General features: G+C 44.0%; 2 protein-coding genes across 3 annotated transcripts in view; one reads left to right on the forward strand and one right to left on the reverse strand.

The window, feature by feature from the left end:
- LOC147703615 (microfibril-associated glycoprotein 4-like) overlaps window positions 1-16433 on the forward strand; it is a 742150-nt gene that overhangs the window by 168086 nt on the left and 557631 nt on the right. The gene's annotated exons all lie outside the window — the stretch shown is intronic.
- The window catches only part of LOC147703617 (uncharacterized), a 39488-nt gene continuing 29135 nt past the window's right edge, over window positions 6081-16433 (reverse strand). For both annotated transcript variants that reach the window (XM_086931949.1, XM_086931950.1), the window contains exon 2: window positions 6081-13874. In XM_086931949.1, coding sequence (XP_086788075.1) covers window positions 12272-13864 — 1593 coding nt within the window. In that variant the 5' untranslated portion in view covers window positions 13865-13874 and the 3' untranslated portion in view covers window positions 6081-12271. The remainder of the gene's footprint in view (window positions 13875-16433) is intronic.

Here is a 16433-nt window from a genome sequence, read left to right on the forward strand (position 1 = left end):
ATCGCAAGTACTACACGGACCTTCCCAGCTCACATCACAGGCACGCCACAGAGCGCCCCAAAGAGTCAGTCAATATCAAGCTGGGCCATATGACCCAATTCCATACTAGACGCACATACTGCATACTCCTTGCGCACCCAGGCACACACTAGATACTCCTTGCACGCTGAAGCACACACTGCATATTCCTTGTGTGCGGAGGCACACACTGCATACTCCTTGCGCGTGCAGGCACACACTGCATATTCCTTGCACGTGCACACCTGAGCAGTTGCACCAACTCGAGCCTGCCTAGCTCCTCTGAACAAGTCTGTACTATTCTCACAGAATCAAGTGCCCACGCCTCTAAAAGACTGTGCCAGTACTAATGCACATACCACCACCAGCGTCTGTACAAACCAACACCACCACCACCACCAGCCCGAATCTTAATGTGGGCATTCACAAACGCTCGAGTACTGCCCTCACACAAACCCTGCAGCACCTTTGGTACAACCCTGCATCAGAGCTGGAACATTCCTGCAGAGCCCACATAATATTATAGCAATCGCTGACTGCACTAGCACACGACAACAGTTGACCCAGTACCCACACATGGCTACCCCATCACCGGCAAAAACGTATACCAGGCCCTGCGGAAACCTGAATACGCTTGTACAAAAAACAAGTTGGCACCAGCGTGCACGTGCACCAATCAGCGCAAACATGCACAAGTGGACTGCGTAAGCCTGCATCAGAACCTGAGCAAATGTGCATCGGCGCATAAACAAAACTCTGCCGGCACAAACTTACAAAGACTGCCAGAGTGAATCCACTTCACGCAGGTTTATGGATGGTACTGTTCACAAAGTACACACATCAGCTGTAACTTAGTCTTCTACAGGGCATTCGCACGTGCAGGTAGAAATGCGCGCGTATGCTGTCAAGGCGAGAGCATGCTGCAGAGAAAGTTGCTAGTTAAAAGGAGGGCGTGACCCAGAAGGAGAGCGTCCGGCTGTGTTAAAGGGAATACACATTAGTAAAAACAAGCGCAGCCCAGCAGACGCAAAAGTTAAAGTGACGCGCACTCTGGTTTTTCGTGTAAGTTTACGTTCTTCTAGGTAAACCCAAGAGGGGGGTTGAGTGGAGCGAGGCCGGCAACGCCAGGGTGGGGAGCTGGGGCACAGCTTTAAGGCTCAGTCCATGTACAGCGTTTACCTTGCGGGAGCGAGCAGCGGCACCATTTGTTTCCAAAGCGCGGGTGTAATAATTGCAAACAGATGGCGCTGCTGCTCGCTCCTGCAAGATAAACGCCGTACATGCACAAGTGCTCATTGGAAACAGTGCAGTACATGCACGAGTTTCCGAAAAAGTCTGAAGGGATTCCAAGAGGTCACTTCAAAGCAGCACTTGCGTGCGTTTGCGAGACCTAAAAAAAAGAGCTATGACATGCTCAACATTGACCATCTCATGTCTCTTTTTATGTTGCACTGTATTGCTGTACACATTGACAAAGCCAATAGCTCTTGCAAACAGACCTATTGCCTCTACCAATAATGGCTTCTTTGAAGCGCTCTACATGAGAGCACGTTTTTCTCCCGTCTCCCTCAAGTACATCTCTGCTGCACTCACTGCTTGCGTGCTTACCACATCCAGTTTTCATTCTTCGCATTTGCTTCTACATCTGCGCTTCATCCCCAAGCCATCCTGATGCTTCTCCCCACCAGCAGACCCCATTCTGTTACTACCACTCTTATGCTGCTTTCCCCACTTTCTGCCTCTCCTTTGTTGCTTCCCCACAGCTAGCTGCAGTTTTTTTTTCTGTTTGCCAATCCAGCTCGGATCGGCAAAGAGAGAAAAAAGAACACAGCATTTTATAGGGTCATGTATGCTTGGTGGATGTGCCTACGAAATGTAGTGTGCAGCATATTTTTTTTTCTTTACAACATGGCTAGAACTAATGGCAAAACTAATAAGTTCCTAAGACTAGGCATATTAACTTTGCCAATGCCTATTTTGGTATGGTTTCTCTACTACTGTCGTCATTTGCCTTTAGTTCACTGCCCCCCTTCCTTTCAGAAGCATCCCGTGATTTCTCCCACAATCTAACCCCTTCTAGATCTGTGCAGTGAAAAGGAGGCAGCTCACAGTATAACAATTTTTCAAATAGAAAAAAAGTACTGCAATATGGGTTTAAGAATAAAAATTGTTTGGAAATATTCTTCTGTTGATTCCTGTCAGAGAGAACCCCAGGATGGTAAACCACTCCAAGCCCTATTTCACCCTCCCCATTTAATCCTTCTTGCCCTCAACTCCCCTTTCTGAATCTCACAGTCTTTGAAAACATATATTTGTATGGTCCTGTACTATTTGCTCGAAGCCTACAAGACCGAGCAAGAGTCTGGTTGCAAAGACATACTGAAAGATTCTCTAGAAATGCATTCTGCCCATTGCTAACCATTGTTTTTTTTTTTACTCACATTTGCTTGCTTTTTATTTGATTACTTCATTTGTTTTAGGCATGCCCCTCCCATGGGGGATAGCCTGTTTACCACCTCTCCGACTGGCTCCATCTGGTCTTCCATGAGTGCTCCGTTTCCCTCATTTTAGTTCATAGCAGCAAATGTGCTGTATTTCTCTGAAAAGGTTTTCCCGTTCCTATCTTTCTGCTTGACAGATTTTCCTTCTCTCTGCCATTACCAGTCATCAATTTTTCATGCCTGTGAGGAGCAATGCTCTGCCTACAAGCTTGTTGATTTTTGGTCTGTGGTCTAATAGCATAACAAACAATCATCTTAATATCACACACATTTCATAGGAGTTGGGGGTGCTGAAGCGTCCCCGAAATAACCACGCTGGAGTTCAGAAAAAAATGAGCAATAAACAGGCCTTTACATTTTGGTTTTATCTCGTCACATTTGCTGTGCATTCAAAGACAGGTCGCATGGGGGTTGCGGGGGAAGGGTGTTGATGTTTACTTTTCTTTGACTGCAAAATGAGAAGATTTATGAGACAATATTGCTGGGTACTGGTAGTCTGAAAGGAAAGGTTGTGAGATGCTCTTTTTTTCTAGCACACAAACATAATTTAAATGCAAGTAAAGGAATTATACAGACATATCAGAATTAGTAAAGCACAAATGAAGCACATTTTTGGAAGGTCTGTAGTGTGGTGGAAACATTTTAATACGAATAAAACAAATAAATACTCTAGGTGATGTTGATTTCCACAAGTTATAGTTTGTGCACAGTACAGTTTATCCGTAAAACTAAGTCTGTGCCGATATAATGGCGATTTCAATTGAAAATGTGTTGTCTGTAATGGCAGTGCCATACCACATTATGCATACTCCACTCCAATACAAGCCACAACACACTACTCCACAACAGTATATCTATTCTATGACACTCCACTTTACACTACTCCACTCTATGTCACTTCACTCCACTATACTCTAATACGCTCTACTCCCCTCTAGGAGAGGACACTCCACTCTTCTCCACCGCATGCCACACCACACATCTCCCATCTATGCCACTTTTAGCCATGCAGAACAGCAGCCATGCTGGTGTACAAAATTGCTAAAACACATTGGCAAAGCCAATAGCTCTTGTATAGGCAAGAGCTATTAGCTTTGTCAATGTTTGTTTATACTGCTACTGGGCTCTCTTCTTGCACTATCCACATTTGGGTGTTCACCAACCGGTGTACACATTATTCCATATCTAATGATGGGTTGTTGAAGCGCTCAAGTATTCCGTTCTCACACTCGGTGCACTGAGACTCACCTGGCAACTCCTATTATGGTATTGCCTTTCACTCTCCTCTGGTTTCTGAGTGTACTGCAGATGCAAAAAAAAAGAGGCAAAGCGGTGCTATATAAAATACTAACATTAGAAAAAGAGACATTAAAAAAAGTAAGCTATTATGGAAATTAGACACTAAGCTGCAAAAATGAGCACCATCCTTAAATGAATCAGTATTGCGTTCCAAGATGTATACCGAATTAGCTGAACAATCAACAATTTTGGAGCCACAAATCACTCACTCTAACAAAAAACTTGCTTTTATATAGCATCACGCTTCAGAATAAAAGATGTTCCATTAAACATGAACTTTGTCAAAACTAAAATGTTTCACACCTTAGGAGAATTTGCTGTGGGAACTCTCCAGAGATTGCCTTTCCTGCCCACTCAGCACAACATATGCAGAGGGTGAACCCATCCCTTTTCCCTCATCAAGCAACAGCTTTGGCATTTTTAGACACAGTGAAGGTTAATAGTGAGGGGGGACCAGTATCTAGGAAGAAGCACCATTAGTACATATTTTCATTGCTGCTGTGCACACAGAGCCAGAAGGCTACAAGCAAGTTACAAGGTAGCCGCTTTCTAGAGCCACTAACGGCTGAAAGAGGATCTGTGGTTGGCACATGTCGACCCATCCCTCTATAGAACCATCTGATCTGATAGGTCTTTGAGCTACAATGGTTTTTAGTTTGTTTATTCTCATCACCCGAGTGGGTGACTCCACCTTTAAAATCCAGAGCCTTCAAAGCGCTAGCTGCAAACTGTGGCAAAAACAAGCACTCCAAGTCTTTGGCACACTAAATGCAAGAGGTAATGTCTAAGAGTTAATTTTGGGATGGATCATGTAGCACTAAATCTTTTCTGGCTTTCCTTTAGGAAAAGGATATAAACAAGTGCATCAACTCTGCAGTTGTCTGGACTACCCAATGCAGCATTAAAAATGTCCACATCAAGTGTATTTCAAACTCAGCCAGTTGATTTATTGCATAAGTTTGTCGAGAAAAAAACAAAACATTAAGATCCAAAGGAAACGGTCTACTATTCAGAACTAAAAAAAGTAAATCATTCAAGAATTAATTTATATAAAATAGCAATAAAAAAACTGGGAGATAGCATACTCTATGTATTTCATGCATAACCAAGGGTACATTTAGGAATTATTTGAATCTCGGCAGCAGGACATACAAATCTAGGTGAAAAGCCTGAATGAATAAAGTTGTAATATCAATCTAAATGAGTAACAAAGGCAACAAAATTAGAACAAGTTAAAAAAAATATTTTTCGAAAAAAATATACTAAACAAAAAGCTTCACAATCAAGAAATAAAAAAGAATTGAAAGTAAACACCAGTTTTAACTTAATCACCAAGGTGAACATAAGTTAGTAACAAATAAGTGACTAAACGTTTTAAACACTTCAAACCCCATGGTTCTTGTGTGAAACCAAGTTTACCTTATCTGCTTAAAATAATTTTTCAGAATCAAACCATAACTGGATTCCCCCCAGGTCTTACACTCCCAGTCACCAACACATGCATTTCCTCAAACACCCCTTCAGTACCAAAAGAACATTTTTGCAAAAGAAAAGAAAATCCATTGGGTACCTCACCCTTGCACTCCCTTCTCGCACCTAACCCCTTGAGAGCAAAAGTAAAAAAAAGGTTTGCTTTAATTAAAATAACAAACGTCCCCTTTTCCCTTTCACAGAGACATCACTTATCCAACAGGTACAGAGAAGATTGGCTTAAAACAAATAAATCAGGTTCCAACAAAGGTGGTGGTAAGGCAGAAGTAAGAAGCCCGAATCAAAGGTGATACCATATTCCTAGATCAAACCAGGCACTTTCCTGCTGCTATGACAGTAAGGAAAGTATGGCAAATTATACATTATAACCTCGCGCCCTCCAGACTCTTCAGTAAAACATTCTGCCTCCCCCAAAGATGCCAATGTTAAATACTGGACAAGCCATCCCCAGAGACAGGAACGTCAAGCCAATTTAGGTTCATAGGCGAAAAGAGATATTCAAAATGTGACCCAGGCTAAGGAAATAAACTTGCCCACCTTGGGACCAGGAAAAGCATTAACCTCCAGACTGGAGATGGGAAGTTATGTTTTCACAACGGTCACACCCTGTCTCAGCTATCCCAGTGGTTAGGCCAGGGGGAGATTATACATCTGGAATTCCAGAAATCAGGTGGTCACTCATTTAAGTTACACCTGGCAACTGGATTGGCTCACGAAAAACAAACCCTACAGGCTCGCCTAAAACATCCACAAAATAATAATCTTCTGTGATCTGCTGGTTGGAAACATCTTTATTTGTACATAATGCATAAATAAACTCTAGATCACTAACTGTGTGACCCAAGCCCCAGTATAATAAAATACAGTAGCTAATTAAACTCTTTAGTTCCTTTTTCTCATTGCTTAGATATATTCTTCTTCCAACATGTTCTTCTCAGTGAAAGAGTCTTTACTAGAGTCCAGTCTATAGTTCTGAGATCGGAAAATATGATAAACAGTAAGTTTCCATGTAGCTCACCTAGGTGCCTCGCAGTTGCATCGGACATTTTCATGAATCTGTCAATGGCTGTCACACCAGAAATGTCAAAATAATTTCATTTCGGTCTCAAAGTAAAATGTTATAGCTTCAATCTGTGCTGCTGACTTTCCCCAAATTTAACCTGGTGTCTGACTTCTTATCCCCTTTATAGTTTAGCCAATAGGAGTATGAACCCCATTCCATATTTGCCCCTTTCTTGAAAATTAGACTGTCCGCATACCTCAGAAATGTTGGTTCTCTTCCTTCATTTGTCATCACTTTAGACTTCCATCTCACAAATGTTTATTCTACAACTGTTGAGTTTAACTCTTTCTACACTTAACTAAGCCTTATCCATTAAAACATGTTGACACAGCCTTCCTACATAAGCCAGTTACACTTTTTTTTTTTTTTACAAAAAGGCTTTATAAAAGAAAAATATATTTGTTTATAAAAAAAGTAATCAAAAGCTATAGCAAAAAAAAAAAAAGTACAAACATGAAAGTTTCGATAAACTGGTCAACACACTGGTTCAGGGCTCTTGGTCTACTCCAACATGTTGTACAGGCACATGCCATTCCTCACACTATTGTAAAAAAAATAATAATAATGTATCCGGCATGGAAATTGGATCTAATCCTATGGCATCCATGAATTCCATATCACAAAGCGGTTTGCAAATCTGCATTTTTTTAAAAGTAAAAACAGACTTCCTCTGAACCACTTCAAGCAAGTCAAAGGTTGAAAGAGGCACCAATAGCATGTTGATAATTAGCCACTTCCAGAATCCATAGTGCAGATTCTTCGGTCGTCCACAAAGTAGATGAAATGTGCTGGTCCAGGGGAAAATCAGCATTGTAACGTCCATATGCACACTGGGCTCAAGGGGGAGCAAGGAGGAGGGTCACAAGTCTTTGTGGGCAGCAAACGTTCTGAAAGCCAGGCAATCCTGTCAAATTTCCATGGCAGATGAAATTGTCAGCTTCCGGTCAGACAGAAAAGGACTCTTTCATTGTCCGATGAATCTATTTGCTTTTCAATGACCCCCGACTGCAGAATGTTACCATGGCCACAGTGACATCTTCTGGATGCACCCTGGACGCACCTGTATCCTTTCGGAAAAAACAATGACCTCTCAAACACGTTTCTTAGCAGGGTTTCCATTTGCCTTCTTCCGATACTCGACTCCAATGCCACATTCTCTGGAGAATAATTCCACGCAACCACAGATGCCATTAGATGTCCAAAGGAAGTGTGTCTGGGAATTGAAATACCAAAATCTGGTATATAGATTCCATCAAATATGCTTATTTTGAAATTCAAGAATGCCATAAAAACTCCTACTCTTGCTCTGTTCACTAGAATCCCTAACTTACTTGAGGAAAAGAGATGTCAAAATTACAATTACAGGATTATTAATAACATCTCTCAGAATTTAAGAAGGCAGCATTATGGATTTGTGCTTAAGATCGGAGTTGTTTTAGGTATGTTCTAAGCTTTTTATAAAAATAACTTTAAAAAAAAGCAAAACTGAAATGTATTCTAGTTCATTTTACCACTTCCCACTAAACATTTGTCCGAAAAGCTAATACCACATCTTGTGCCATACGAACACACAACAAACTCTAGGTGTGCCACTGCAATATATCTAGTTTTTGAACTGCAAGGTGCATATTTGTATTCTTAAACGGTTAAAAGAATGGAAACAAAAATAATAAAAATTCTACATTTCAACAAGCAAACTGAAAGGAAAGAAACCCAGCATAATCTATTCAGATCGCATTTTAAACTAGCCACTACACCAAGAAAAAAATTAAACTTGAGCATTTTGTACATAGTAAAAAAAAGTCCCAGGTGCTCAAAAATGTGGAGTTTTGCCACGTAGAACAGTGCTTGTCCAATGTCACAAATGCCTTTTAAGTCCAAACAGTTTGTACTTTCCCACCCAAATGGTATGTCAAACACATTCCTTACCCAACTCAAGACAGCCGAGCTTGTACATTTGAGTTTGAAATTAAAATCACCCACAATTTTGGAAATGTTATAACTAATTGGTTATGCATATGGTGAGGTACACATAGGGTGCATACTAATTTTGCAACGAAAAAGGAAAGTAAACCAAAAAAATAAATAAAAATAATAATTGTAAAGTTCATGGGGGGGGGGGGGTAGAAGGATTTCCGGTGCAGCAGACAAGTATTCCATTTTCCATCTAATCTTCTAGCTTCAGGCATCTTCAGGCGGTGGTGATGAAGTTCACTATTAAGTTAACATTATCCTGTCTGATCCTTAAATTGATGCTGTCAAAGCACAGTCCTTTATAGTCTATCTTTGCCATGAGCATAATGTGAGCGGTTTACGGACCATAGATGCAATAAATCTTGCTAGCTCGTGTCCCTCATTCAGCTTGCAGACCTAACTTCGAGCAGAGGATGCATAAATAAGTGAAGGGACACCAACTAGCCTAATTGACCATTATGCATGCTAGTGGCACATTCATTTGCCAGTGATACCTCCCCACCTGGTTATTTTCCCACAGTATTTGTACACAAACCATTACACATTTGTTCTAAGAAATCACATTTTCGAATTTTCAAATAATGTGCGGGTAAATCATTATTGCCTTCTTCTTAAGGCATGAAAGGCAGTCAACTGCTCACCAAATAATCGTAGGCCCAAACATACATATTAAGGTGGACTGACAGCACCTGACTACTAAATCTATTACCATCTGCTGCTCAACACCTATGGACTCTGTCGTGGTTCCATGTTTCCACTCCACAATTTCAGTGAACTAGGGAAAGCTTGTAATGCAGGTTAACAGCACCAGTCAATGGCCCCTATACAACCCTTCAAATTTACACAGCGATTCTCAGCACTGTATGAAGGAGAATAATGCGAGAATGTATTTATCTGACAGCACAATACAATGCAAATTGACTGACAATATACAAAATGTTTCTGTAAAATATATTTTCACCACAGTTTTAGTAGAAATTGAAACAATTTCCAGTTAAAATGGACACATTTTCATTCACAAATGACATGATAATTTCATAAACATTTGAGTACCGTTCCTAATATGTCCACTAAAACTAAGCAATTTCTATTAAAATTATATAGATTCGCACCGCCGCTTGGTTGCCCATTTCCTACAATATAAACAAAAAAACAAAAATTCAATGTAATCCGAACCAATTCAAATACAACATATGTGGACTCCAGGTACTAAAAAAAGAACGATACAAACTCGGAGACGTTTCTGCTTCGGAGTATTCCATTAATCCAACGCACTCCTGTTCAACTGCAAAATAAAACAGAGGGGCACCCGCCAAGGGGGCGATTAGTGGGAGGCCTCTTCGGCCTGAACCGGTTGTGGGTGCCTCCAGCATCACCCCATATACAATGGATGGACTTCTGAACCAAGATAAACCAGGGCTAAATGCATACATATAGCTTGGAAGAAAGAAACACGTAGCAGGTCCTTCAGGGACCGCATTGAACGTTCCCCACATTTCACCAGTATCTGAACATTATGCACAGTCCCTGTTTACAAACGGCAATACGCAATATTACGATGCTGCAGTGCCCAATTTCTGCTATCAAAAACAAGTAATTCCCCTTTTCCAGGCTCATGTCAGTGGTCTCACTGAAAGCGTTTAGCTGCAATTTATGTTTTTCTTCGGTAGAAAAGGTAAACTAAACCTTTTACTTTTACCATTACGCACACAATTAGTTTACTTACTGTTTCCAAATGCACACTAACGATGTTTGGGTTCTATTAAATTGTCCATGCTTTTTTGATATTTTAACAACGGTGTGGAAATCTGTCCCTACACAAGTTATGCCTCACAGAAACAATTAGACAGCTGTGTGTACAATGCCTTAGTAAACACCAACCACATATGTCCAGTCTCGAAACTTCACTCCAAACTAACACTCTCGCTATCTAAGAACGCATTCCCTCTTCTTGGCTCATTTATATGATTATCGGGGCTGTTATCTGCGTATTTCAATCGAAGCACATACAAAACAGCTAGTTCCCTCTTCCAGGGAACACCTGGAACTTTTACCCAGTACATCTCTCCTCCATTACCAGTATACATTCCCATTGCTTGCACATTACAGATCACATGGGCTAGTAAACTATAAAGGGCAGTTGTTTAGCTGTCGAGATGGCCAAACGGTTATCCATAGTTAAATATTTCACCATTTATTTATGTCTGTACATTAATGCACGTTGTTGAGAGCATTATAAAAACAGCCCAGCTTAATTGGCATCTAATTAACAAATGAATAATGAGCCTCTAAAATGCCGAACGTAGATGGTTAAAAACATTAAATGTGCTACTTTAGTTATTTTTTGATCAAGACTCTTTGGTCCGTCCAGACTGTAGATCATTTCACAGGCCCCTGTGGTTCAACTAGAAAATGGAGGATGCAGAGCAGGATTGAAATAGTTCCCAATGGTGAATTGTATTTTTAGTAGGTCGCTTATTGTTTCAACTTTTAAACTACGCAAACTACATTGAGATCGTGTGCCACAATGATATTAACTAGCCGCAAACTATTTTGCCTGAAAAAAACATCAGCCATGACAAATACAAACATACTTTCTTTCAGGAGTGGTAGCTTCCTAATGACACAGGCGACCGGCACTCCATCCCATCTACCAGGGATAGCTTTGAACCATTAATTCACCTTGGGGACATCCATCTGCACCAATAATGATTGTGTGTGTTAACATGTTGTTCAAGGGGGCCCAGGCTCCTAAATGTAATTGGGGAGGTGGGTTAAGAGTAACTGCGCAGGGTTAGAGTTTTCAATTTTGGGATACCCTTACGCACCCAGAGAGACAGATTGATTTTGAGCCTAGGATACAATTATCACAGCCATAAAAAGAGCTATTTTACGCCTGCTTACTTCATGATAGAAGTAATCCACTTTCCCTTCAGATAAAAAGTTCTTGCTGGATTTTGTAACGTGACAGTTTGAACGCAACACTATCACCCAGAATGTTGCAGTATACTCCTCCAATACAGGCAACACCGTAAGGACAAGTCTAAAGGATTGCAGGGACATTCTTTATCAAAAAGGGCAGTAAACTGAAAAAGTTAATTCGGTGTAGACCACAGGGTGGAAAGCCTTGTGCACTCAAAAAAATGCTACTTAATGACTTCCATTGAGTGCATCCCTTGTTGCAGTTTCTGAACACATTGCAGGTAATGCCTCATTGGGACTGCTGTAACCTGTTCTCGAGGCCACATGTATTTAAGTATGAAAGATAGCTCCCTACAGTCCAGTGTGTGCCAAAGGAAGCAGAGGATGGTTTATCTACATGTCCTTTGAGAAGAGACGCAATATTTGAAACCGTACCGACTGATGGGGAGAATGAATAGGGGATAGAATGTTGCTGTTTAATTTCTCGAGAAGAATACCAACAGTGCAAGAGGGAATTATTTCTGCAAAAGGGTAACAATGGGCCTGGATGTCAACATCGGAGCTTTGGGTGAAAGGATCAGGAATGGGAGGATACGATAGAAAATTGTGTAGAAAGAGTACAGGTCTATAAAAAGCCCGGAACAGAATATGGAAAAAGCACCACTGATTCGGAGAAGGTACTCATAGAAAACATAAAAACAGAGAGGTGTATGGACGAAGTGCATTAGCCTGAAAATACTAACTATTGTAGAACATAAGTCAGGTTTTAACTACGTACATTTTCCAGTGCAGAAGTCAAAGTAATCAATACTGTAGTAGGAAATCATGAAATCCAGATTTTCATATTTGGCATGACGAAGAATTCACAGGGGACGCTTAAATGGCATCAAATAAGGAAACAAGGTTAGTGTCATTCAGGCCTTCAGACAACTGTAGATAAATACATTCAGATGGACTGATCAAAGAGCCAGCAATCCATTCTCTTTTTGAGTGTAGTTCTGAGCTACTTTTGTTTCTTTGCTTCAGGCTCACCGGTGGCTATGTTAAATGTAGTGCACATGACTCCTGGATGATCACCCCCACAGTTGGAACAATTATGAATATAGCGGCAGAGGGCTCCTTTTATGCATTCATTTCTATCGTAGTGCCAGCAATAACCAATTCTTCCTGGCAACCCCGTAAAATGATTCATAGGAGGAGGTGGTAGTGGTGGTGGTGGTCCTTGCAACCCCATAAAAGGATTCATAGGAGGTGGTGGTCCTGGCATCCCCGTATAGGGATTCATAGGAGGTGGTGGGGGCGGGAAAAATGCCCGCTGAGGGTTAACCATCTGCAACCACAACTCAGTGTTTATAAAAGCCCAACTCAGGCCTGGGGAACCCGCTTTTATTCTTCGGAACTTGTCATCATAGATAAGCCACCCTCCCCATGCTGCCTGTTCATAGGCCTTGCGGATAGTGTCAAAATAGTTAAAGAAGCCTATCAGTTTCTCAGGAGCATCCTCCAGCAGAATGCTCCCCATAATTATAAACCCTCTCTGCCACCTCTCAAGGGTCCTTCGCTCGGGACCCCTTATTAATATATCTACGCTATCCTTTGGCAGGAGAGCGAACATATCAAAGAATTGCAGTGCAACCACCATTTCTCGTAATGGCTTACTGACATGGCCTGCTAGCGGAGGAGATACGAAAAATCCGGCAGGAGGGGGGCGCGCCTTAAAAATTGCTGCAGATGGAACTGCAGGCATTGCGGGAACTGGCACCACCTGCTGCAGTGGAGGACTGTATCTGGGAGGGGGAGTCTGAGGAACCTTGGGTAACGAAGCATGAGAATCATTTGAGAGAACCTCTGGCTGTGCAGCCTCTCTAGAGTCTAGCGTGCTGTTGTCTGGTAAACTATCTAACCGTCCTTCCTTGAACTCCTCATTTAAAGGAACCTTAGTGCTAGTGGGCTCCTCCATGTCAAAAAAACATTTATTAAACACTATGGTGACCTCATCAATGAACTCTTGGATTTTTGGGTGCATAACTGGCTCATCCTCGCACTGGATCGTGGGCTCTTTACAAGAAGAGGTTATTGTCAAGCTACTGTCCTCAGTGGGTAATAGCTCGCTCTTCTGAACGCCTACTTCAGCAATATTTAGCTCAGGAAGATCCACCTCTGCTGTCTCCTCCTCTTCATCGTCAGATTCCATGCTGACCATCGGGTTGTCACTATCCATTGCGGATGTAAAAACATTTGATTCCTGACTGGGCATTTCTTTGTCATTACCCAACGTGGCTGTTCTAAAACTGGACTTATCAACATTTCCCTTTAAATGTTCAACATTATGTGGGCTCTGCTGACTGTCTCCTTCCAAATCCCCCAACCTTTCCTGCTCACCTTCCTCATGGACTGAATGGGGAAAAGATTCCATTTCTGTGCGCAGGAGAGTATCAATTACAAATGCCCATCCCCTGCGCATAGCAACCTCCCAGGCTTTTAACACCAGCTGTTCATCACTTAGCTCCATGTTGCTCTTGTCCTCTGTTGCTTCTGCAGCACCGATGGATTGGTTTACGAGTGGCACTCTCCCCTTCTCTGGCCTGGATACCATCCTTTTTGCACTGCAGAGAGACAAATACAGTCATGGTCTAGGAGAGAGAGTGTTTACAGTTGTCCTTAGCAAACTGGCTAAACAATTTGTCAACGTTGCTCTAAATAACCTAGCCACTAAGAAAGAAAAATAAAAACACCGATCACTCAAAAGCATAAACGCATGTCTTAGTCATCAAAACAACTCTGATACCCACCTTTCATAGTTAAGTAAACGGAGTAGCCAATCTGGTGTTTTTATAACCTGCAATGCATTACCAGCATTGAGCCCGTTTGTAAATCCAGAGAGTCTGGTGAGACTTAGCCACACCAATGTGAAGTGATTGCTGCCAAGATAACAATTCGGTCAAGCAAGAACATTTGATCATTCAGGGAAGCTGCCTTTATAGGCTCTACTGGTGTCATACCAAACAACTTACTGACTAAAAAAAACAAAAAAACGATTACTGAAAATAGCCAGTCTTGACTAGAATTTTCCTGGTCACAAACCTTAGGAGTGAGAAGTCTGTACCCACAAGAAAGACACCGTGCTGCCTTTAAAAAGAAAATGATGGGGGGGCGTGGCCAAGATGGCAGCGGAGTAGGACGTGTATCAGAGCCCCTCTGGCGCTACAACAACTAAAGCTTTGTAGAGCACTCTCCCTGGGCCATCATCCACCTGTGGCTGTCCACCTGTGTGCTTCCCGTTGCGGCACCCGCCCGACTGGTGCTTTCATCTGCCCTGCCGAGTCAGGATTCATAGAGTTCGGCGAGGCGGACTGCGGAGCTGCCGGAGGGCCTGGAGGCGGACGGACCTGCTGTGGAAAGAGCGGAGCGGCCTAGCTGCTTCCCGGGCCGGGGCTGACATTCGGAGTGCCACTACAGGCTGAGGCTAGTGGCGGATTGAGCCGGGCATCTCGGGGGTCGAGTTGCTGGCCGCCTGTGCCTAATTGGAGGACAAGAACAGCTGGCACCAGCTGCCGGCCCCGGGGGCGCAGAGGCGCGGCAGTGCCGACTACTTGAGGCCGGGGCTTTGGGGCCTTGTGGGCCCACTCTTGCGGACCGGGCAGCTGCCAATCGCCTCGAGGACCTCCGCAGCGACCAGACGACGGGGCCCCTACACCCGGCCGCGGGTGAACATCTGCGGGCGAGGACTCGTGGAGCAGGAGCTCAGACTCGCCCGATGTGAGCACTGGCTGTGAGTGGTCGGCACGGGCCGCGAAGCTGCATTAGGCCTAACCTGACAGGCCTACGATCTGGTGCGGCCTGTGGACTGAGAAGGACGACCCTACGCGGCCTGCCTGGAGTGAACTTTTGAGGTGAGGTCAGAGGAGGAGGGAAGCGGCATACCCGATACCCGTGGGGCAGAGCAGTGGTGGACTGGTGGTCAGCACTTTAGAGGCGGCGAGAGCGGCCTGACACTTTGAGTGGTGGCCCTAACTAGGGGCCCAACATCATACCTCGCTCATACGCGGGCCCTGCCCCGACGGCCTGGAGTGAGGCGTCTACTGGAGGAGCAGAGTGGTGGATCGGCAGACACGTGGCGCACGGAGGACCTGGGTGGCTGGAGCTAGGACCCCCCTGCTGGCGCTGGACAGGCGACGGTGCTCCCCTGTCTCCTGGGGACTCACTTCATTTCCTCCCCTCTAGAGTGCATTAACAGCGGAGGGCGCCGGGGGCAGCATGGCGGCGGCCAGATTGAAAAAAGACAAGCTGGGGAAAGACGGACCGCCGAAGAGTGCGGCGAACGCTGCGTCGCCAGTGGCCGATAAGTCGCCGCGACAGGGATCAGCAGAGGAACCCGCATCCAAGGCCTTTATGGTCGAACTCTTCACGGTAATCAAAGAGGACATCGCGGAGCTGCGCTCCCAACTAGCATCGAACCTGCGGGAGGTCCGGAGAGAAGTAGATGGAGTGGGGGGGGAACGTGTTGCAACGCTACAGGAGCACGACTTGGGAGCGGCGGCGGACATACACCAGCTCCAACAGGATGTCATACGGTTGACGGAACAGAATCTGGATCTTCAAGCCCATGCAGAGGACTTAGAAAATCGGTCCCGCCGCAACAATATAAGGATTCGTGCAGTGCCGTGGAAAGGAGAGGGGTCTGACTTACAGGAGTACGTAGAGGCCCTGTTTAAGCAAATGCTGGGTGATGAGGAAGTGCAATAGATTCGCATGGACAGAGTACACCGCGTTGGGTTGCTGCGGGGGGGCAAAGGCCCCGCGACCCGATATCCTCGTGTGTGTGTGCATGATTTTCAATTGAAAGAACGAATCCTCAGGAAGGCACGCGACATGACGCCCCTGCAGTTCTGAGATCAACATCCCTTGCTGTACCAGGACTTGGCGGCCCTCAACATTGCAGAAACTGAGGGAGTTCAGACTGGTCACAGCCCACCTGAGGGAACGTAACATTGCATATGGCTGGGGGCACCCGTTTCGACTCATCTTTAGGTGGCAGAACAAACTGGTCCAAGTCTTCTCACTCACCACCGCCATGGAGCTCTTGGGCATAGACCAGCCGGGGCCCGAGAAGGAGGGGGCGAGCTCGGCTCCGAGACGGCGACGACGCTCATCGGAGTGGCAGA

The sequence above is a fragment of the Lissotriton vulgaris genome, chromosome 7 (assembly GCF_964263255.1).
Source record: "Lissotriton vulgaris chromosome 7, aLisVul1.2, whole genome shotgun sequence".
NCBI lineage: Eukaryota > Metazoa > Chordata > Amphibia > Caudata > Salamandridae > Lissotriton > Lissotriton vulgaris.